General features: G+C 43.4%; 1 protein-coding gene across 1 annotated transcript in view; it reads left to right on the top strand.

The window, feature by feature from the left end:
• The first annotated feature begins 2,379 nt into the window (after nucleotides 1–2,379).
• The window catches only part of ISPD (Nucleotide-diphospho-sugar transferases superfamily protein), a 37,065-nt gene continuing 19,818 nt past the window's right edge, over nucleotides 2,380–19,626 (top strand). Inside the window, exons 1-7 of the mRNA XM_087389440.1 lie at nucleotides 2,380–2,661; nucleotides 2,763–2,825; nucleotides 12,480–12,535; nucleotides 12,663–12,742; nucleotides 16,079–16,164; nucleotides 16,493–16,570; nucleotides 16,736–16,804. Coding sequence (XP_087245566.1) covers nucleotides 2,440–2,661; nucleotides 2,763–2,825; nucleotides 12,480–12,535; nucleotides 12,663–12,742; nucleotides 16,079–16,164; nucleotides 16,493–16,570; nucleotides 16,736–16,804 — 654 coding nt within the window. The 5' untranslated portion in view covers nucleotides 2,380–2,439. The remainder of the gene's footprint in view (nucleotides 2,662–2,762; nucleotides 2,826–12,479; nucleotides 12,536–12,662; nucleotides 12,743–16,078; nucleotides 16,165–16,492; nucleotides 16,571–16,735; nucleotides 16,805–19,626) is intronic.

Below are 19,626 nucleotides of genomic sequence, written 5' to 3'. Positions count from 1 at the left end.
CCACCCAAGGGTAACCCGGTTACATTTCAACCTGTGTGCATGGAATGTGGAGTTGGGCATGCCTGCATGGACTACCCACTAAGAGCAAAGCCTCAACCAACCAAGGAAGTAAAACCTGATGTACCCTTGGGGATGATAAGTGTGGGAAATCATAGTGTGGTAACACAAAGTGTGGTATCATAGCCAGTCTTGATCATAACAAGATAGCAGAAAGAAGCGCATGACAAAAACTCCTTTCCACTCAAAAAGGAAAGAGCCCTCTAGCAAAACAACCCATGCCAATCCCACAACTCAGTGAGATCATGCCTAGCACATCTACGAAAGTGCCACCTAAGAAGCCAAGGAAGCACACCCCAAACACTGAAGCTGAGAAGGCTCGTTATCAAGCCTTGAAGTAATGGGTACCACAGGAGCAAGAGAACTTTGAGACAACAGACAGGATGGTAGTAACAACAGAGGTCAAAGCACCTACATCACCCAGCATTGACACAGTTATTGATCCGTACAACTTCCAAAGGGTAATGAAGTAGCAGGCAAAGCATCCCCAATTGGATGGTATCGCACTAGCAAGCTTGTTAAGCTGCCCCATCATAGATACTCATAGCTTCTGCCACAAAAAGAAAGAGGAAGGGGGCTAAAGGGCATCCCTGATGAACTGATCTGGAAATCTGAAACTTGTCACCCCTTACCCCTCCAATCAAAACTCTAATCAAAACCTGGTTATGGGCTGATCTATAAAGGGAGGCCACCCCTCTGATCCAAGCATCTGAAAATCCAAACCGTATAAGAGTGCCCTCAAGAAAACCCCAATCTATTCTGTCATAGGCTTTCTCGAAGTCCAAGAGTAAAACTGCTAGCCTCTGTCCACTCTGTGGCTTCCCAAAAGGAAAAGATATTATCAAAAATGCTCCTGCCATGCACAAAGCCTGTCTGAGTATCATGGATGAGATCTGGAGGGTTGTTGTTGGATGCTGATCGCCTTGGCAAGGATTTTGTAAAGAGTGCCCAAAAGAGTGATGAGTCTCCAATGGGATACAAAATTCCTGTTGCCACCTTTCGGGATAAGGTGAATGAGTCCCTCAGTCAGTGAGTCAGGCATCTCGCCCGAGTCCCAAATGCCCTGCAGGGCTGAAGTAATATGATCACCTATCATATCCCAAAAGGCTATAAAAAAAGAGGGAGTAAGACCATCGAAACCAGGGCACTTGCCCTTATGAAGGGCAGAAAGAGTAGTCTTGAACTCTGTGTTGGTAAAGCATGCATCAAGTGAGCATAACATCTCTGGGGTGACCAACACAGGTAAACTCTGCCAAACTTCATCTCTAGCCACCTCTCTAGCCTGTGAGTTCGGATCTGCGGAAAGAAGGGAGGTATAAAAATCTGTCGCTAAGTGCATGACGGTCTCCGGATGGGACTGCAAAATGCCGTCAGAGTCAATTAGCTGCCTGACACTCTCTCTACTATGTCTAGGGCCAAGTGTAGAGAAAAAGTGTTTATTGACTCTCCCTCCCATCTGTATCAGAAAGGACTCCCGTGCATGGAAGGCATACTCTGCTCTCTGATCAAGCAAGGTCTGCAAGTGAGCCCTTGCTGCAGCAAGGCGCTCCTGTATCCAAGCATCTGAAGGTCGTTTCTGCTCCTCCCTCTGAAGGGCTGCCAACTGCCCTTCACCTTTCTTCATTCCAATCGGATTTGTTGTTCACTCCTCAACAATATTCACAAACGTCACCTCTTCCTCGCACGAGGGGACCAGGGGCTCTCGAATTTCTCCAGTTCTGGGCGTGGAAAATTACATACAAACGTTCGAATAACAATAGATTTGCTCGAAGAAAGAAATGAAATGTAGAAATGAATCCAAGGCTTGCAAACCTCTCACAAAATTCCCGCTCTCAGTATCCATGGACTCAGCAGCGATAAATGTGTCGGGGAAATCTCCTTCCTTGGTAAAAGACATCTCACAGCTTCCGTCGTCAGCTCTGCACAGATGGTAAGGAATACTCACGAAGCACCATCTGTGGGACTGCCAGTCCATTTGGCATGCAAAACCGTGTGAAGCACTTGTCCAACGGGAGCTCTTCAATCCAGCATCCACTTCATCTGACACACATGTGGACAAGGGCCAATCACGGAAAGCCACAAAAACGAAACGAAGAAAATTCGAGTGAAATTGTGTTGTGTTGACGCTGGCCACAATGCGTTGGGAAGGACTCCGTTTAGCAGGGCAGGCAAAAAAAAAGACCCAAGTTTCGCTTGTAACTCTATTGGGTGAATGTGATGAGGAAGTGTGTGAGAGAGATTCTGTCTGAAGATTCTGGTCACAAAAGTACAAAGGTGACTTAAGTAGTGGTGGAAAAAGTTACACACGTTTCTTGCCTTCTCTTTCATCTTCTTCTTCATCACTCTGCCCACTTCTCAACCCTGCTCCCCCAAGCTTCAGCTATGGCCTGCTTGGAGCTTGCCACCCCCCCCTTTCCTCACCTTTCCCGACCCCTTCCCCCCTCCTGCTTCCCTCCCCATTCCCTCTCCCTGCCCCTCCCTCACAAACGCCTCCCCCTCACCTTCGTCGCCCTCCCCAGCATCTCTTGCCTCTCTCCCTCCCCCGCCTCCCGTCTCCGCGTTTCTGCTTGCGTCCATCCCGCAGCTTCCACCCCCAACCCCGAGGTTTTCAATCGTCTTTGCTTCCGGTTTTCGACATTGTGGCCTTTGACGTGTGGTCCTCGATGCTTTCGCATCCTCACCTATGGTTCAATATGAAAATGCAGGTTGTTGCACCTGGTAGTGTGTCTGTAATCTTACTGGCTGGTGGCACAGGCAAGCGGATGGGGGTGAGTCAGCGAAATTTTATCCCGTTCTTCGTCCCTTTAGCGAGTCTGAAACTGTCTACGCCTTTGTGGCGCCCTCGAGAAGATCAAATGTCGATTCGAACAAAGAGGACATCGAAATTAAGTCCACGAATACGACACGCATTTATCTATGCATCAAACCGAATGAAGATGTAGGAAAGGTAGAAATTATCATTTGGTTGAGTGGAGGTAAATTATCACAACGAGTGCTGTGACCAGCTCATTGGGGCTGCTGAGCAGTCAATATCCTGTTCTAAACAGCTCATCAACAGAGCATCCCTTGATGTAGGTAGGGCTAACAGGACAGCTCCAATGGCAAACTGTGCCAAGTTCAGCGGGTGAACGATGTGAAATTGTCAATTGCATGGACAAAAGCTGCATCAATACTATGTTTCCACTTGTGCCCTAGCAACTGTAGCAAAAAGTAAGGGCCTACCACCATGTAAACTTCGACGATCATGGCACCCGCCTGCTAGGGGGCCCTGCAAACATTGCAGCTTCTGTCCATGCAGTTGACGAATTCACATCATTCACCTACTGCTATTTAAGCTTGGCACAGTTTTGCCATTGGCGAGAGACTGGTTATGTTTTGCATTGGCATTGCATAGCAAGGACCAACTACCCACCAGTTAACTCTTACACGAGTCCTTGTATGCCAAAGAATACTATACTTTGTCAAGGAATTATGCTCTTGATACCATAGGACTCGCAATATCCTGAGGACCAATGAATCTTCACAAACGACTAACAACTTATTAGCAAAGCCTCCAGTAGAACAACTCAAATATGTTCTCGCAGGATGTGCCATAAAATGATTTAGCAAAGCTGTGCCAAAATAATATTTGTTTCCACATGCGACTTAAGACAGATTGAATCAGCAACTGTTTTCTCTCTACGTTATCCATATCAAGCTATGCAGTCATCAGGTTGTATCATCCACAGGTATTCATGATCCTTTCAAGCCTTTAACCTCCTCCTTTTCTTCTACCTTAAGGTCTTGCTCTTCATTTCTTTTTACTGTCAATCGTTAGTTCTCAATGTTTGTTTGGAGCGGTTTATGCCCAAGAGGCGTTTAACAAATCCATAAGACACTCTGTTTGCATCATGGGCACAATTTTCGTAGTGCCCTAATCTACCATTTTACACATAGCACGGACTGGCCATCAAACATTTTGAGAAATAAACATAAGAAAGATATGAGTAACTGTAAGAAGAGGACTGCAAGGAATTTTTTAGGAAAACATACATACCTTTTTGATGTCCTGTAGTGTCACAACAGAATACACTACTTGAACTTCAACTATCCATCTTCGCCACTTCCAATTTTACATGATTTGAAACTTTCTCAATAAGGCCAGTTGTCATGGAGGCACATAACTATTGTCCATCCAAAATTATCTATGGAACCACAGCAACACCATGAGAATATGTCACATAATCCTGCACTATTATGTTCCACAAAGGGAACCTCAACATGATCAGGAATGGAAGTACCAGCAGGAAGATCTGGAACAAAGAAATCTACACCTCAACATGATCAGTATGTTCCATTTCTGTGCTTTCATGTATGTGCAATGCCAAGAAAGAGTTACCTCCTTACCTCAAAACCACCTCCGAGAATCTTCTTTCCCATTTGATGTGATCATAACACCAACCTTGTCATCATCTAGAGAAGAATGATTATATGTCTCAAAGGAATGGATGATTCAAGAAGAAATAACACCTTATAATTATTATGCTTCGATTAAGCCCTTTATTTGTGGTGTCTGGCCTTTTGTGCAGTCTAGGAAACTCGCTTTCTTCCAGGTGATCTAAGAATTCCTCTTGTATTTGTAAAACCTGATATTAGAGGAGAAGAACATGATTTACTCTGGAAATTACATCAACCCAATTAGGAGAAGGGTGGCTTGTCGTACTTTGTGTTTGCACCTGACATACTTTATCAGTGACCTCTTGCCTATCATGATAGATGAAAAAATAGAAAAGAAACAGATTGCAGCAAACCTTGTTGCTGATTTGTTTCCTCCCTCGAAATGGCTTCATAAGCCAGATTCCAGTGAACACTAGGCAGCAATGTGGACTTAGGGTGATAATGTTCTGTGAACTGTGATGAAGAGGAGACTTAAAGAGAAATTGAGCATCGATGAATGGAGTCGTTGTGCTCTAGTGGTAAGCCTATATCTAGTGCCTGATTGGTTTGACAGTAGTAGTTTTGGCAACCTATCAGGCAATGAGGCACAAGCTGGTAATGAGCATTACCACTAGTTTGTTTGGCAAAGGCTGTTAGAAATGACCCAACAGAGGGTACGCACAGTGGAAGACTGATAGAATTGTTCAGGAGCTCACACAGTGTGGTGTGGATAGAGAAACCGCCAAAATAATATATTTCCGTCCAAAGCTATGGATACACTACAAAAGAGAGAGATCCAGAGTCGCACCAATGGTGTGGTCCTCCGATCTTACCACTAGGTACTCCTCCTATTTGCTGGCTATCTCTAAACTCGAGCCCGCGTGCTCCACCTCGAGCGTCTGTGGACTTTCTGTCCAGATCACAACACCTTGCTGCCCTAGAAGACAGCCAAGGTCCAGCCTCTAGGGAACTCAGTCTGCAGCACACCTTCCACTGTCCTTCACCACCAGTGTGAGGCCCAAGGGAGTGGCTTCTGGCTGCTCCTGTCTGCTCCTGTTCTTGCTGAATGGTTGGATGATGAATGAGGCCCAGGGCATCTCCTTTTATAGGCCCAAGGCCTGCTGTAAAAACCGACCAGGGGAGGGGCAAAATAGCCGACTCAGTCAGCCCCTCCCTGGCCGACTTGTCTGCCACAATGCCCCTTTTGGGGCTCTCTTTTCCAGGGCCTTTGGCCCACACTCCAAGGGCTTTAGCCCTCCTTTCAAGGCAGGGTCCCAGCCCCTTCTGTCTGCCTATATAAGGCTTGGTTGGCTGGCTCCAACCAGCCCAACCAGCCCAACCAGCCCCTCCAAGATGGAGCCTGGTACACCCGTCTCTGCTGCGCCCCTTTCCGGCACCCTGTTCTGCCCACATGTGTGCGCCTTTGCTGCGCCACATGCAGCCTCCCTCTGTCCCGCCTCCTGTGCGCCTTTGTTAGGGGCCTGTTCCAGCCCGTACACACGCCTTGAAGCGTCTCTGCGAGGCTGCTGTGTGCTGCCCATGTGGCAGCCCCTTTTGACTGTCCTTTCCCTGTGAGGTGCTGCCCATGTGGCAGCCCCCTCTCCACCACGAGTCTCCTGCCCACATGACAACTGAGATGCTGTCCATGTGGCAGGCTATTCCATCTCTGGTCCACCTCTTGGTGCACTCCTCATTTGGGGGCTCACAGATGGGGAGGTGACCATTCCAACAAAGGCTGTGCCTGAAGCGGGTGAAAAGATATACGATTCTGTTCTATAATGCAGATGACTTGTGAGTTTTTGGCATTTGATGATTATGCTACTTTCATAGAATTTAGCACCTGATGTTGCCCCCCACAGTCTTCAAATAGAGCTCTAGCTTCTCAGTTTCAGCTGACGTAGGTGTGGTGTAGCTACTGGTATTGATACAAGCAGTGAAATGTGGTCTGACTAAGACTCTATAGGTCGAGCTGTTTTTTGTGCTCAAGACAATGAATTCTACAAATGGGCTATCTGGTTCAAGAGTTGCATCTTCAGGCACTCGAGTAAGCAAGTAGGTGTCGTACAAATTTGGCAGGGACATGCATTTGGTGACACTCCCACCATTGATGTGGAGTTTGACTTCCATGCATGGGCAGTGGGGGTGTGCCCTAGGGGGAGTGACGGGACTAGTTGGGCTGGGCTGCTCTCTGTGTGTGTGTGTCATCACCTTGGTTGCTGATGTTATAGATGATGCTGGTACTGTGCTTCCCTATTCTCTAGCAGCCACTACATATGGATTGGGCTCTCATTATCGTCCTTTGTGGCGACAAATTACTTCTATGCTTTCGCCTTTTGTTCCGATTCCTCCTTTGGAACTCCAGGACCGGTTGGAAGATTGGACTTTGACTTCTCTAGGGTCTTCTTCTCGTCCTTTGAGGCTATCTCAGATTACTGTACCTGCATTGTATAAAATCCTTTTGCCTCAACCTTGGGTTTCAAAGAGAGGTGATTCTGTTTGGCGAATGCATCGCCCAGCCAAGTGGTGGAGGAAAAGATTACAGCAACTTCGGGCTTATAAAGTACCGCTTCGGCAACATGTTTTCTTTTGGCGAGTTCTTTCGGGAGTGTTTCCATCTGGACAGCTATTAGCTCATCGGCACATTGCTCTTACACTTTGCCATAGATGTTTTGTTTCTTCGGAGACTGTGGCTCACTTGTTTTGGCATTGTTCGTGCTCTCGTGAGTTTTTTGATCTACTTTGACAGCGTTTGCGAGCGAGATTCCCATCTGTTCCATTTGGGAAGTTCTTCTGGCTATTTGGGTTTCATCCATCCAAACCGGAGTTTGATCTTTTCTTCGTTTGGGTTCGCTACTGGGCACTATGGACTTTATGGACATATAGGAATTGTAAAGTCTTTGGTGATCCTACTTTCTCTCTGTTTGGCTTTTTTAGGCGTTCTTTGTAGCAATATTTCTTTGATTGCTTGCAGACCCGCTGCATAGATCATGAGGTCTTTTTGGCATATACTTAAATTTTCAGTTGGTGTAATTGTAGCACCTTATTTTAAGGTTGCTACGCATATAATATAATCAATTAAAGAAAAAAAAAAGTGTGTGTGTGGCATAGTCTTTTGTGGCCCGGGGAAATCATTCCACCCCCTCAGATTGTTCATCATCTTGGTTACCCTTTGGGGTGGGGTCTCACGTGTCGTCAACAAACTGATTGGGTAATGGTCAAGCTTCGGAAAAAGCTAGAGTATTGGAAATTGGCAATCTGCCCTTTGCATGTTCGGCTTCGGATAGTGCAGTCCATTCTTGTGGCTTATATTCAATTTTATTTGCCATTGATCTTCTTTCATGTTTGCCATTATGGAAATCTTCTGGTGTTCCAAACATGGCAGAAAGAGTCTCAGGCTCCTTTCTCCTTTCAGTGCATCAACTTTGTTCTCCTAAGATGCATGGAGGTTTGAACATCATGAATATCTAGGTGCACATGCTTGCTCACAGGGGAAAAATGTTGTTGCAATTTCCGCAAGGTGATCAGCCTTGGGCTTGTATGATTAGATCTCTGGTCACACATATCAGTATTTCTGCCTTTGGTCACTGGCAAATCAATTACTGGGATTTCTTATCTGGTCGCATCGATGGCACTTTGCCTGGCTGCTCTTTGGTCTCCAGTTTGCTTCTTGATTGGAAGCACGTCCTCTCTCATCTGGAATGGCATGGTCGATAGTCTTTGGTGGGTAATTCTTTGCGAGTTAAAAGCATTCATTGGTTGATAGTTTTTCAATCTCTACTGGCTTTATAGGAACCTCATCGTTCCTACTTTGTTTCTTTTAAGGGCATCACTTCTGTTGCTGATGTTATTCATGATGATGGCTCTATCCTACCTTTTTCTCTGGCAGCTACACGGTATGGCTTGGGCTCTCATTATCGTGCTTTGTGGCAATAAATTGCTTATATGCTTTCGCCTTTTGTTCCAATTCCTCCTTTGGAACTTCAAAACAGGTTGGAGGATTGGACTTTGTGTGTGTGTGTGAGAGAGAGAGAGAGAGAGAGAGAGAGAGAGAGAGAGAGATTTATTAATGGCTGTAGAAAGTCAAAACAGCCTATGAGACCATGAATCTGAATCATCAAGAGAGTATATTCCCTATGGGGGGAATTGGAGGTGTCTATACATCTCTATGAAAGGACTACTGATGATACTAGGAATTATAGGAAAGAAACTCTATATGTTGAGGAGTTCTTGTCATATCTTGTCATGTGTCCTCTATCATGTCTCGGGAAAGTGACTTGGGAGCTCTGCATAGGCCTGACTAGGATCCATTTGGAGTCGTGGTGTCTTTGAAATATGTCTGAGATCTACTGTTGACATACTCTGCTCCTCTTTCTAGGATATACCTGTGGGTGGTGTGAGGCAGCTTGACGCTGGGATGCTACATTGATAGTGCCTCAGATGGGGCGGTTGCTCACTGGGCTTGTGTCTAGTCCCCTGCTAACCTGGCATGCCTAAACTCAAGGTCTTGATCCTGATGTCTCCGATCCACTTCTCCTATGAAGTCTATGATTTCTTGTTGTGTAGGGCCATGTCCCATGGTGCAGGTCTCATGAGTCTAGACCTAAGGTAGCGGACCTCATGTACGAAGAGTGCGGCACATCTCTGGTCTGAGTAGTTAGTTACTTTTATCACATCTGTGTATCCATGGGAGAAAGGCAGTGGTATCTCCCTTGGATCTCATAATACTTCGGGCATCACATAAGGACACGCTTCTCAGTCTCCACTATATCCTGGTTAAATGATAGGCCACAACCTGAGCTCTTGTCAACTCTTAAGAGAAAGTTGTTGAGTACTACTGGGGTAGGGTGGAGGAGAACAACAACATATGGTTGTTTGGATTGCATGGCATGCAACGTTTCCTGATAGAAATCCAGGTGCAGCTTTGCCTCATTGAGCTGTCCCTCTTCATAATCACGATTGAACTGCCACACCAAAACAACCACTTAGCAATGCGAAATACGCATTTCCCAACTGTCCATTTCTTGAAACCATTTAGTGTTTGAAAGCAATGAATGAACAAGACCTATCAAAGCATTACAACTGGTATCATGATTGAATATTACCTTGCAAATTTCAAGTTTTCTTGTTATCAAAGCATTACAACTGGTATCATGATTGAATATTACCTTGCAAATTTCAAGTTTTCTTGGCGGCCAGAATTGATGACTGCATAATCAGCGAGAGCAAGTTCTCATTGAGCTCCATTTCATACGGCAGTTTCATAGGCGCCTGATGGTCCATTGTGTCAGCTGCCTTGCAGTCTACTTGTTCTTTCCAGAGTCTTTCCAGTGTGTCTTGTACCTGTGCTATCTGTGGAGCGAGCAGTGACGACGCAACCTCGTTCATATGCATCTAATTTGCAGCCTCATCAAGCGTGTACTGCGTGGCATGAACTTGAGCCTGTAGATCCATCACTTGCTGTTCAGTGAGTGAAATCAAATGTTTTACAGCATCTAACTGAGCTTGGTCATGGAGGCACAGAGGAGATGCTCCTCACAAAGGGTGCAAAGCCTCAGATCTCTATGGTGTAGTGTGGCTGTGGTTGCCTAACTTACCTCAATCTGGACTGTATGAGATGAGGTCTTGAGCTGGCCCATGGTGATGTGTATTGCATTTGAGAGATGGATCTGTAAGTGTCATGGTGTCCTTTCTAAGGTGGACGAAATGCTTCCTTTAGAAGGCCATCTTGGTCCCTTCTGGCTGTGCGGGCATGTCCTATAGACACATACCTACTACAAGTCATCTTGGATGATCTAATGGGTCTCTTGCTATGTTAGGCGCAAGAAAGAGGCGTCTAGTGAGTACTCATATGGCAATAGACATCTTGAGACTCATGCATACCAGCACTAGCCATCTCCCTCCACAGCAAACTGCATAGATGATGAGAGATCCCTCCATGGTAGTCTTTGATGGCCTGCATCTATCGAGTTGAAATGCCCGACCCGTTCCAGATAGGTGATGATTTGGAATGAGGCATCTATGTGAAGGGGTGTCACTTTGCAAACTCTGCCAAAATGATGTCATGTGGAGTACATCTCTTCCCCTCAAATCGTATGAGATAGCATCATGACTTGTAGTCTTTTAAAATCATCCTCTCTGAGCTCTATTGCCCAAAACACTCTTGCATATAAGGTTGGTGGACAATAGAATGAAAGCGAAGTGTTTCATGCTCATGTGCTCAAAGTGCACGTGAAAACACTATCTCTGTAGTCTCGATAATGATGGATGCCCTTTGGTCAAGCATGCTTGCACCATTGGTTTCATGGTAAACTTGGGATGTGTGAAAGTGCATTGCAAGTGTACATAGGATTTGACTATCCCAATCGACTCCTCTACAACTGTGAAAGTGTCATGTTGGAGATGAGCTTCGTTAGTGCTTAAAATCATAACCTTGGTCTTACTCAAGTTGATCTCTATGGCTTGACTCACGCAGAAAGCCTGCAGTGCTATTAGATGCATCTGGAGTCCCTCTGTAGTGTTCGAGATCAGCATCACATCGTGTGCATATAGCAAGCTGGACATGACATTCTATGCCAAAGTCAATCCTCGACCTCCTAAGGTATCCACAAAAGAGTCCAGCTCATCAATGTAGTGGCCAAAGAGCGTGGGGGAGAGAGGTCACCCTTGCTTACTCCCCCCCCCCGGCCGATAACCCTTGTGTGGTGCACACTACAATTGCCTATATAACATTGTTTGCAATGTCCAAGGCTCAAAGTTGTGCAATGAGGCGAGCCTGTGGTATTGAGTTGGAGGTCTTTTAAAATTCCACGAAGTAACACTATACTCTTTTGGGCCTCCTCTATGATGGCTCTATGGGTAAAGATGTGATCCAGTGTGGATCGATCTTGTCTAAAACTTGTTGTGTGGTTGAACATGTTTAGTGATGTGTACCTCTGCCATCAAATGGACAACCATAATAGTCTTGGAGTTAATTGCATCCATGGGATCTCTTGCCTTAAGTACACCCCAGTTGTTAGTTAGGACCTGTGCTTGGAGGCCCTCCTAATCCTTGACTCTACCATTTTGAAGCTTCTTAATGGCCTTTTTAAACATGCCATGGTGAAGATCATGGATGTAGTAGGACGCGGGATATTCTCTAAGTCAGGTATGGGTTGGTTAGGGATGTCATAAAGTGTATCTAGGTAAGCTTCTAAAGACTAGGGACTTCATAGGACACGGTGACCTTCTTTCCAGAAGCTTTATCCAAAATTTTTGGATTATTGCTCTACAAGACACCTAAAAAGCTCTTGTTCATGGCAAGCTAGAACGTGTCGCTTTTTTCGTTGCACCTAGTCATTGATAGTCTGATTGCCCTTTTTTTTGTTTGGTATTGCAAGTTTGCTTAAGCGCTTTGCACTTGTTATCGTAGCAACTATTTTGAGGTATGGACCTTCGGGCAGCTTTCTTGTGTTTTTTGTTGTGTAAGGGAAGTAGTGTTCTGTTGTGATGTGGTTGGAACTAGTGAGGAAGAGAGCTTTGGCATCTATGTAAGGTTGTTCATCTATGTGCTCTAAGAGAGTGGCGAGATTGCTCCCATATATGTGATCTAAGGAGTGGTCAACATCATATTGGTAGTATGTAGACAGTGTGGTCCTCTGTGAATCTTGTATGTGTTGGGAAGTGTCAGATCGAAAGATAGATGGGCTATAATAGACTACAAGTGAGTGTCATTTTTCGCATAATAGACTAGATGAACATTACCTATAGTGGGTGATGAATGCATTATAATGATAGGACTTGTTTCATGTGGGTGATTGGATTTTTTATTGCTGTTTCATTTCAATTTTGTATATGATGGTAGTAACATGAAAGATTGCCATGAATGTGGGTGATGAACACATTATAATGATAGGACTCGTTTCATGTGGGGTGATTGGATTTTGTATTGCAGTTTTATTTCAATTTTGTACGTGATGGTAGTAACATGATCAGTTGCCATTAATGTGGTTTTTGTTTATACCTTGCAGGCAAATATGCCCAAGCAATATCTACCTTTACTTGGTCAACCTATTGCTCTTCATAGGTATGAAGCTACTAACATGTGACACTATTTTTAATATGAATCATTGAACGTGATCATGGAGTTAGGTTTATTGGTTTGTAGCAAGACACTTATGAAGGCATTTTGGTTCACTCTCTTTGTTTTGCAGCTTTTATACATTTGCTGATATGGAGGAAGTGAAGGAGATTGTTGTTGTTTGTGATCCCTCTTACATAGATATTTTTAAAGGTTTGTTTATTTAACTAGACTAGAAGCCATTGGTTTTATATAAGAGGAAATATTTCTGATTTTAATCTAAGCTAGAGTTTCAAGAGCATGATAGGGGATGTCTATAAGAATTGATATTAATAAAATGTAGGAAATGAATCTGTAAAGAATGTAAGATCGTGGGTTTTTTCTTTTGGTACTTTGGTTGTGACTTGTTCTTGGTTGTCAATTGTGAAGGTTGGACATTGCTTGTTTTGCTCATGACATTTCTATTTGTGCATGTGACTCAAAGGGTTATTGATAATTCCTTGTCTTGCTAGTTCTAAGTATTGTTGAGAATAGTGTAAATTGCACCATGGATTCAATTCAGTGTCTTCTAGCTTTAGCATTCTCACTCGAAGTTTGCTGTGTTTCCAACCTCCCAAGATTATTTTTTGGAACTTTTGGGAGAGTCTTGTTAAGAGTTCCTTAATTCTCATCGTGGTTCGCTGTTTATGAAGAACTACATATTCGGAGTTCAGATTCTGCATTACATGAACACTACCACGGTATCCTTATCAAATTCAATGCAAGCCCTTAAGGTGCCACCTTATGTGCTTATTACACATGTCCTGAGACATAATGCCTCTAGTTCACATAGCTCAATATGAAAGGCATATAGTGCTTAAGGGTAGAGGTTCCTCATATCCCAGTGCATGTTTTTGAAAAAAGGACTTTGAGGGGCAGCTAGGCAGTCAGGGTTTGGAACCTTGAGACGTGCCCCTAAGCGAGGAGTTATTCAGAATATTAATGTAGTATTGGAGCCATCATTTTGCTTGTGATGACTCCTGTGTGTGTTACAAGGTCCAATAGTTGACTTTTGAAGTCTCTGTTTGCACCTTCTGCAGTTCTTTGTAGAAGGTGGAACTATTTCGAAGAGTCTCTGTTAGATTTTCGAATCTGCTCATAGATGTTAGGTTTTCGAATCTTTGTAGCAAATAGTCTCTGGTGCAATTTTTGAATTTGCTCATAAATGCCAGTAGATGTAAGTTGGTTCGAAGTAGTGGTTCTCAAGAGCAAAGTCTCTAATAGATTTTCGGATTGGTTATGAATATTGATGGATGTTGATCTATTGACAAATGGACTGCTTTTGAAAGCTCTCTTTTTTGCAACTCAATGGAATAGTGTGATGTTATCTTTGAAAGCTGTCAGGTTTTCTAAAAACTTATGGTTCTTAGGAGCGAAGTCTCTAATGTATTTTTTGGATTTTCTCATACATAGTGATAGATCTAAGCTTTACATAGTTTTCCAGTTGGAAAATACTGGATTTTAGTAGCAAATAGCCCTTTGAATTTTTGGGTTTACTCATGAATGCTGATGGATGTCGATTTGCTTACAAATGGATTGCTTTTGAAAATGGAAGTGAATGCCATAAACTAGTGTGATGTTAGTTTTTGAAAACTGCCAAGTTTTCAGGAAACCCTTTGTCTTATTGGATTTTCACAAAACTCTTGGGACTTTGCTGTTTATTTTCTTATGGAAAAACATGCCTTCTAGTTCTATTTTTGTGAACAAGAACTTTTATTGATGTTTACAAAATAGAAAAGAAGAGATAGAGTAGGAGAGTTCATGGCATTCACTTCCATTTAGTAGTAGAAAAAGCAGCTTTACAAAGCAATCCATTTGTCAGTAGATCGACACCCATCGGCATTCATGAGTAAACCCAAAAATTCAAAGGGCTATTTGCTGCTTAAAATCCAGTATTTTCCATTTGGAAAACTATGTAAATCTTATATCTACCACTATGTATGAGCAAAACCCAAAAATCCATCAGAGACTTTGCTCCTAAGAACCATAAGTTTTCTGAAAACCTGACAGCTTTCAAAAGCTAACATCACACTAGTTCATGGCATTCATTTCCATTGAGTTGCAGAAAAGAGAGCTTTCAAAAGCAGTCCATTTGTCAGTAGATCGACATCCATCAATATTCATAACCAAATCCGAAAATCTATTAGAGACTTTGCTCTTGAGAACCACTACTTCGAAATAGCTCACATCTACTAACATCTATGAGGAGATTCCAAAATTGCAAGAGAGACTATTTGCTACAAAGATTCGAAAACCTAACATCTATGAGTAGATTCGAAAACCTAACAAAGACTCTTCGAAATAGCATAACAAAGACTCTTCGAAATAGTTCCACCTTCTGCAAAGAACCGCAGAAGGTGCGAATAAAGATTTTAAAAGTCAACTGTTGGACCCCATAAACTGTTGGCAGTGTGTATGTCTGCACGCGCACGTGTGCGTGTGGACTAACATAGGCCTGCGGTGCACAAACAATGAACCTTTGTGGCACCATCATGGCTCACCAAACAAGTACCCTCTGTCGTGTAGAGACTTGATGGCGGTATGATTTGATAGACGTGTGAGAGCAAAGACTTAGTATCTGGCCATTGGCATAGTAGCAAGCATAGACCTGGCAGGCTTTGCATGGGCCATGGACCTCTCCTTGGCCTAGGGCTTGCCACAAGGGAGGATGTGGGACATAAAAGGATTATGCAGCTTTTAAGGGAGCACCTAACACGTTCATGACATATGAAAAGGCACACTGCTTCTAGTCCTGCATACTAGTGGGTGGTTTAATTCGGAAGGCATGTAATGCAAGAGGTTCTCACATCCCTGCACATGTTTTGGGGAATGAGGTCCTGAAGGGACAGCTAGGCAGCAGGGTTCAGGACACTTGACACGCAACCCCAAGCAAGTGGCTATGCAGCTCATTAATGAGCACGTGGCTCACTTTCAAACCGTAGCACTCTACTTTCAGAATAATAACTTCATTTCCACACTAGTGTGGGCCTGAACTCTTTAGGATAACTTATCCAAACTCATGACTTTTTGACATTGTCACAACGGACCTATAAAACTTGTCTCTTTTCTCTCTCTTTAAAGTATGTGTGTGCAGGCGTTGGCATGTATCATGTTGTTTTCCTCACAAAGCACCATATTCTAGCTCTACACCACATGTAGAGAAAGAACATTTGACTTGCCATGGATCTCAGGTTCAAAATGTATCAGTTTTGCTGCTTTCTCTCGTCTTTGATAAAAAAAATATTTATTTTTTCACAAGCACTCTATACTCAAATTTTCTGCCCAAACATGTTCTCACACACAAGTGAACCACACGAAATGGCAAGACAAGTGAAATCAACGAAAATTTCGCCCGAATATAGTTAAGAAATGCCTGTGGTGCGGCATGCCTCTAATAACATTGCATCCTGTAACACTGCAAATTATGAAAAGTCTTCTGATTTTTAGAAGCTACCTGCTGTTGTTAATGGTGCATTAACAAACCTATTTTGACCGTGGATGCACCTGCAGAAGCTGCAAAGAGTAAGCCTAAGATAGGGCTAAAATTTGCCCTTCCTGGAAAAGAGAGGCAATTCTCTGTGCTAAATGGATTGAAGGTAGAAGCTTTTCAGCCTAGTGCTTTTGTTGTGCGAATTATCTCAAAGTCAGTCACACCTTTAATAAAGAAAATGCTGATGCATGCCTTGTTGCATGTAAAAAGAATATTGCTACCTCGTGACTTTTTTACATACGCCAATTGTTTAGCAGGGGTTCAGTACTAGCAAGGACTAGTTTCACAATGCAATATGTGGGTTCATGGTTCATGAAATGTCTGCTTTGTGGAAAAATAGTCTGTATTGTGCAAGTCAATCTCAAGAATGGATTTTAACCTCTTTTTTGTCTATCAAGCTCCTAAAATATGTAACACGTGTCGTTTGCTTGCAGGAGATATGTGGAAGTGCTAAGCTAGCATGTGTACATGATTCAGCAAGACCTTTAGTCTTGTCAAAGGATATTCGCAAGGTATGTGCATATTCCTGTAAATTCATCATTGCTAAATTTCAGGAAGGTTATCAGTTTACACAGTGCATAGGATGTTTTCTTGGGCCTGGAATATCAAAAGTGAAAACTGTGGGTTTCATCTCTTTTGAAGTATTTTCCCTTTGGAAACAAATCTGTTTTTGACAGGTGCTCTCTGACGCTTACATTCATGGTGCTGCAGTACTTGGAGTCCCTGTGAAAGGCACAATTAAGGAGGTTTGAGAATTAGCTACTTTTAACTGCGTTGTCCTCAATGATGTCATGAGGTTCTTCTGTTGTGTGTGTTGCAACTATAGACTGGGGCAAATCTTCTGCTCCTACTTAAAGGTGCAAGGCGTGACATTGGTTGCTTGTTGGGACTTGGGAGATTATATTGACACTTTAATAGATGCAACTGAGTTTTCTTCTTTTTAAAAGATTCTCATTAAGAAAATGGTTGAGAAAGGTCTAGACATTGATAAGGAAAAAAAAGGAAAGACAACCAGGAATTATGTACTTCACCACGTCAGATAGCTGAGACTTCATAGGGATCAGCTGCAATGTGGGCTCGTAGATGATGAGCTTATGAACCAGGTTCTAGAGCAAATATCCAGAGCACACAAATAACAAGTCAATCTCCCACACAATCTGACTAGAACACACACACAGGAACACACAGACTCTTTGAAAGAGGGGAAAGAAGGCTTTGACTTGTTGTAGCTCTGTGTCAACCAAGAGTTGTTCATACACACAGTCGTTCTTTGTACGACAGATCAACCACACATGATGTATCTACAACACCTCCTTCTAGCAGCTTGTATAAGTAAAACAGCTCGTACTTATGCTTCTCGTACGGAATCCTCATGCACAAAGAACCCCCAAGAATGATAATCAATGGAGTCATCCCCTCCACCTATAGATTCATGAAACCTCAGCGATCAAAGTCTCTATCATGACTTCCGTTCAGTCACTATTGCATCTGCAGTCATACTCAGAATTGTAAGCAGCCACATTACGAGTGCTTCCAGCAGCGACAACTCCCAATCTGTCTTCTGTTCCAGCTAAGCTCTCCCACGCAGCCTGCACACTTGTGCGTGATTAAAGGTAACAAACCCACAATCCAAAAAAATAAGCGACTCGTACTTCATGTTGATCAGCCCATTAGCTCTCTGCTCAGCTAATTGTCCATCAGCCCCTGTGCTTTTTTTTTTCAGATCGTCACACCCCGTTGACAGCCCGTACACAGCCCAATCACCCTCTCAGATCGTCACAACCCTCTACACCTTGATGCACTGCTTTTGTACAACACTTTGAAGCCCATGAACCATCCATTCATTGACCAACAGATCCTTTCCTCTCTCTTCCTTTTCCGCTCTCTCCCCTTGATCTCTCTCACTCAATAACGTTTTCCAGCACTCTCCAGTAGCTGCCATCCCATGTATCAGCCCACTCGTCAGCTAGAGCATCCCCAATCCTTGATCACGTAGCCACCTTGCATGCATACATTCCCTTCCAGATTTTCCAGCCACGTCATCACGTAGAATTTACCACTCTTCCATTTAAAAAATGCAAATATCCCCCAAGGCACATTAAATGCACATTTTGGACCTTTGCCCAAGGCACATTAAATGCACATTTTGGACCTTTGGTCACACAATTCCCACACACATTAGCATGCACATTAAGACTTGCATGCACCCCTGTACCACTCTCGTGTAACTACGCGGGAACTAGCTAACTCTACTTGTAAGCCCCCATATGAGGAGAAGGCATTTAAGTAGCTCGGTTATCCGGTAGGTCCTAGTTTGGACACCAGATGGGGGCCATGTATGGCCTGATGGCTGGACAGCTTCAGATATCCTAAAGTTGATATGAGCCATTTTTGAATTTCTTTGTCACATGAAAAGGTCCATCCCATTTAATCACAAATTTCTTCTTGAAGGTAGAATCCAGACTACTGTTGTATGTGTTCTCATGATCTTTCCCATGATATTAGTACACACACCATCAAATTTTTCATTCATCCCATTACATTGAGGATAATAGGGACTTGCATATCTGTGTTTAATCTTCAGCTTTCCACATAATAAATCCATCAGTTCACTCCTGAAATCTACAGCGGATGTCCTCATACACAAATTTACATACAGATTTCGCACTGACAGCCCGTACTACTCGTGCTTCAGCCCATCTCTTCAAATAATCCACAGCTGTTAGCACATAACAATTTCCCCTGGCTGTCATGGGTAGAGGACCGATGGCATCTATTCCCCATTTCTCAAAAATATTATAAGCAACTCCAGTGGCACACCAAATCTACAGCAGATGTCCTCATATACAAATTTACATACAGATTTCGCATTGACAGCCCGTACTGCTCGTGCTTCAGCCCATCTCGTCAAATAATCCACAGCTGTTAGCACATAACAATTTCCCCTGGCTGTCATGGGTAGAGGACCGATGGCATCTATTCCCCATTTCTCAAAAATATTATAAGCAAGCATGATATTTTTGAGTTCTGGATGTAAGATTCTCTTACTCATCTGCTGACACTGTAGGCATGACTTGCACCAATGTCTTATGTCTCTCTGGAGGGATGGCCACACATACCCTCCACATACTTTTCCTCAGCATGATTTTGAAAGTAAAATGTCCTCCACATACTCCCTCATGATTAGCTTGTAGAATATGAAAAACTTCCTCATGCCAGGGAATTCTTCTAAGCACCAGATCAGCCCCTTTCATGTAAAGAACATCATCTATCAGACAATAATAAGTACAGCTTTTAATGAATCTGTATTTTCCTTGTTTCGGAACTTCTTCAAGCACTTTACTAGTTAATAGGAAGATTTCCTCACAAGCTAATGTCTCCCTTCCTTTGTATAAGGGCTCCTGCACTCCTACTGCATCAACATAAGCTGCTGTAATTTCCTGCGCAGCATCATGTGCATTTACATTCTTACCTCTTTCAACATCCTGGAGTGTCCAGGCATCCAATCAATTTAACAGTTTCTTCACTGCGCTTATCCATCTCTTCAAATGAACATGCTTAACCTTCC

The sequence above is a fragment of the Dipteris shenzhenensis genome, chromosome 18 (genome assembly GCF_047967505.1).
Source record: "Dipteris shenzhenensis isolate YYH24624 ecotype China chromosome 18, Dip_SZ_1.0, whole genome shotgun sequence".
NCBI classification, from domain to species: Eukaryota; Viridiplantae; Streptophyta; class Polypodiopsida; order Gleicheniales; family Dipteridaceae; genus Dipteris; species Dipteris shenzhenensis.
The sequence above is the reverse complement of the archived record's forward strand: the minus strand, read 5'-3'. Positions and strand labels throughout refer to the sequence as shown.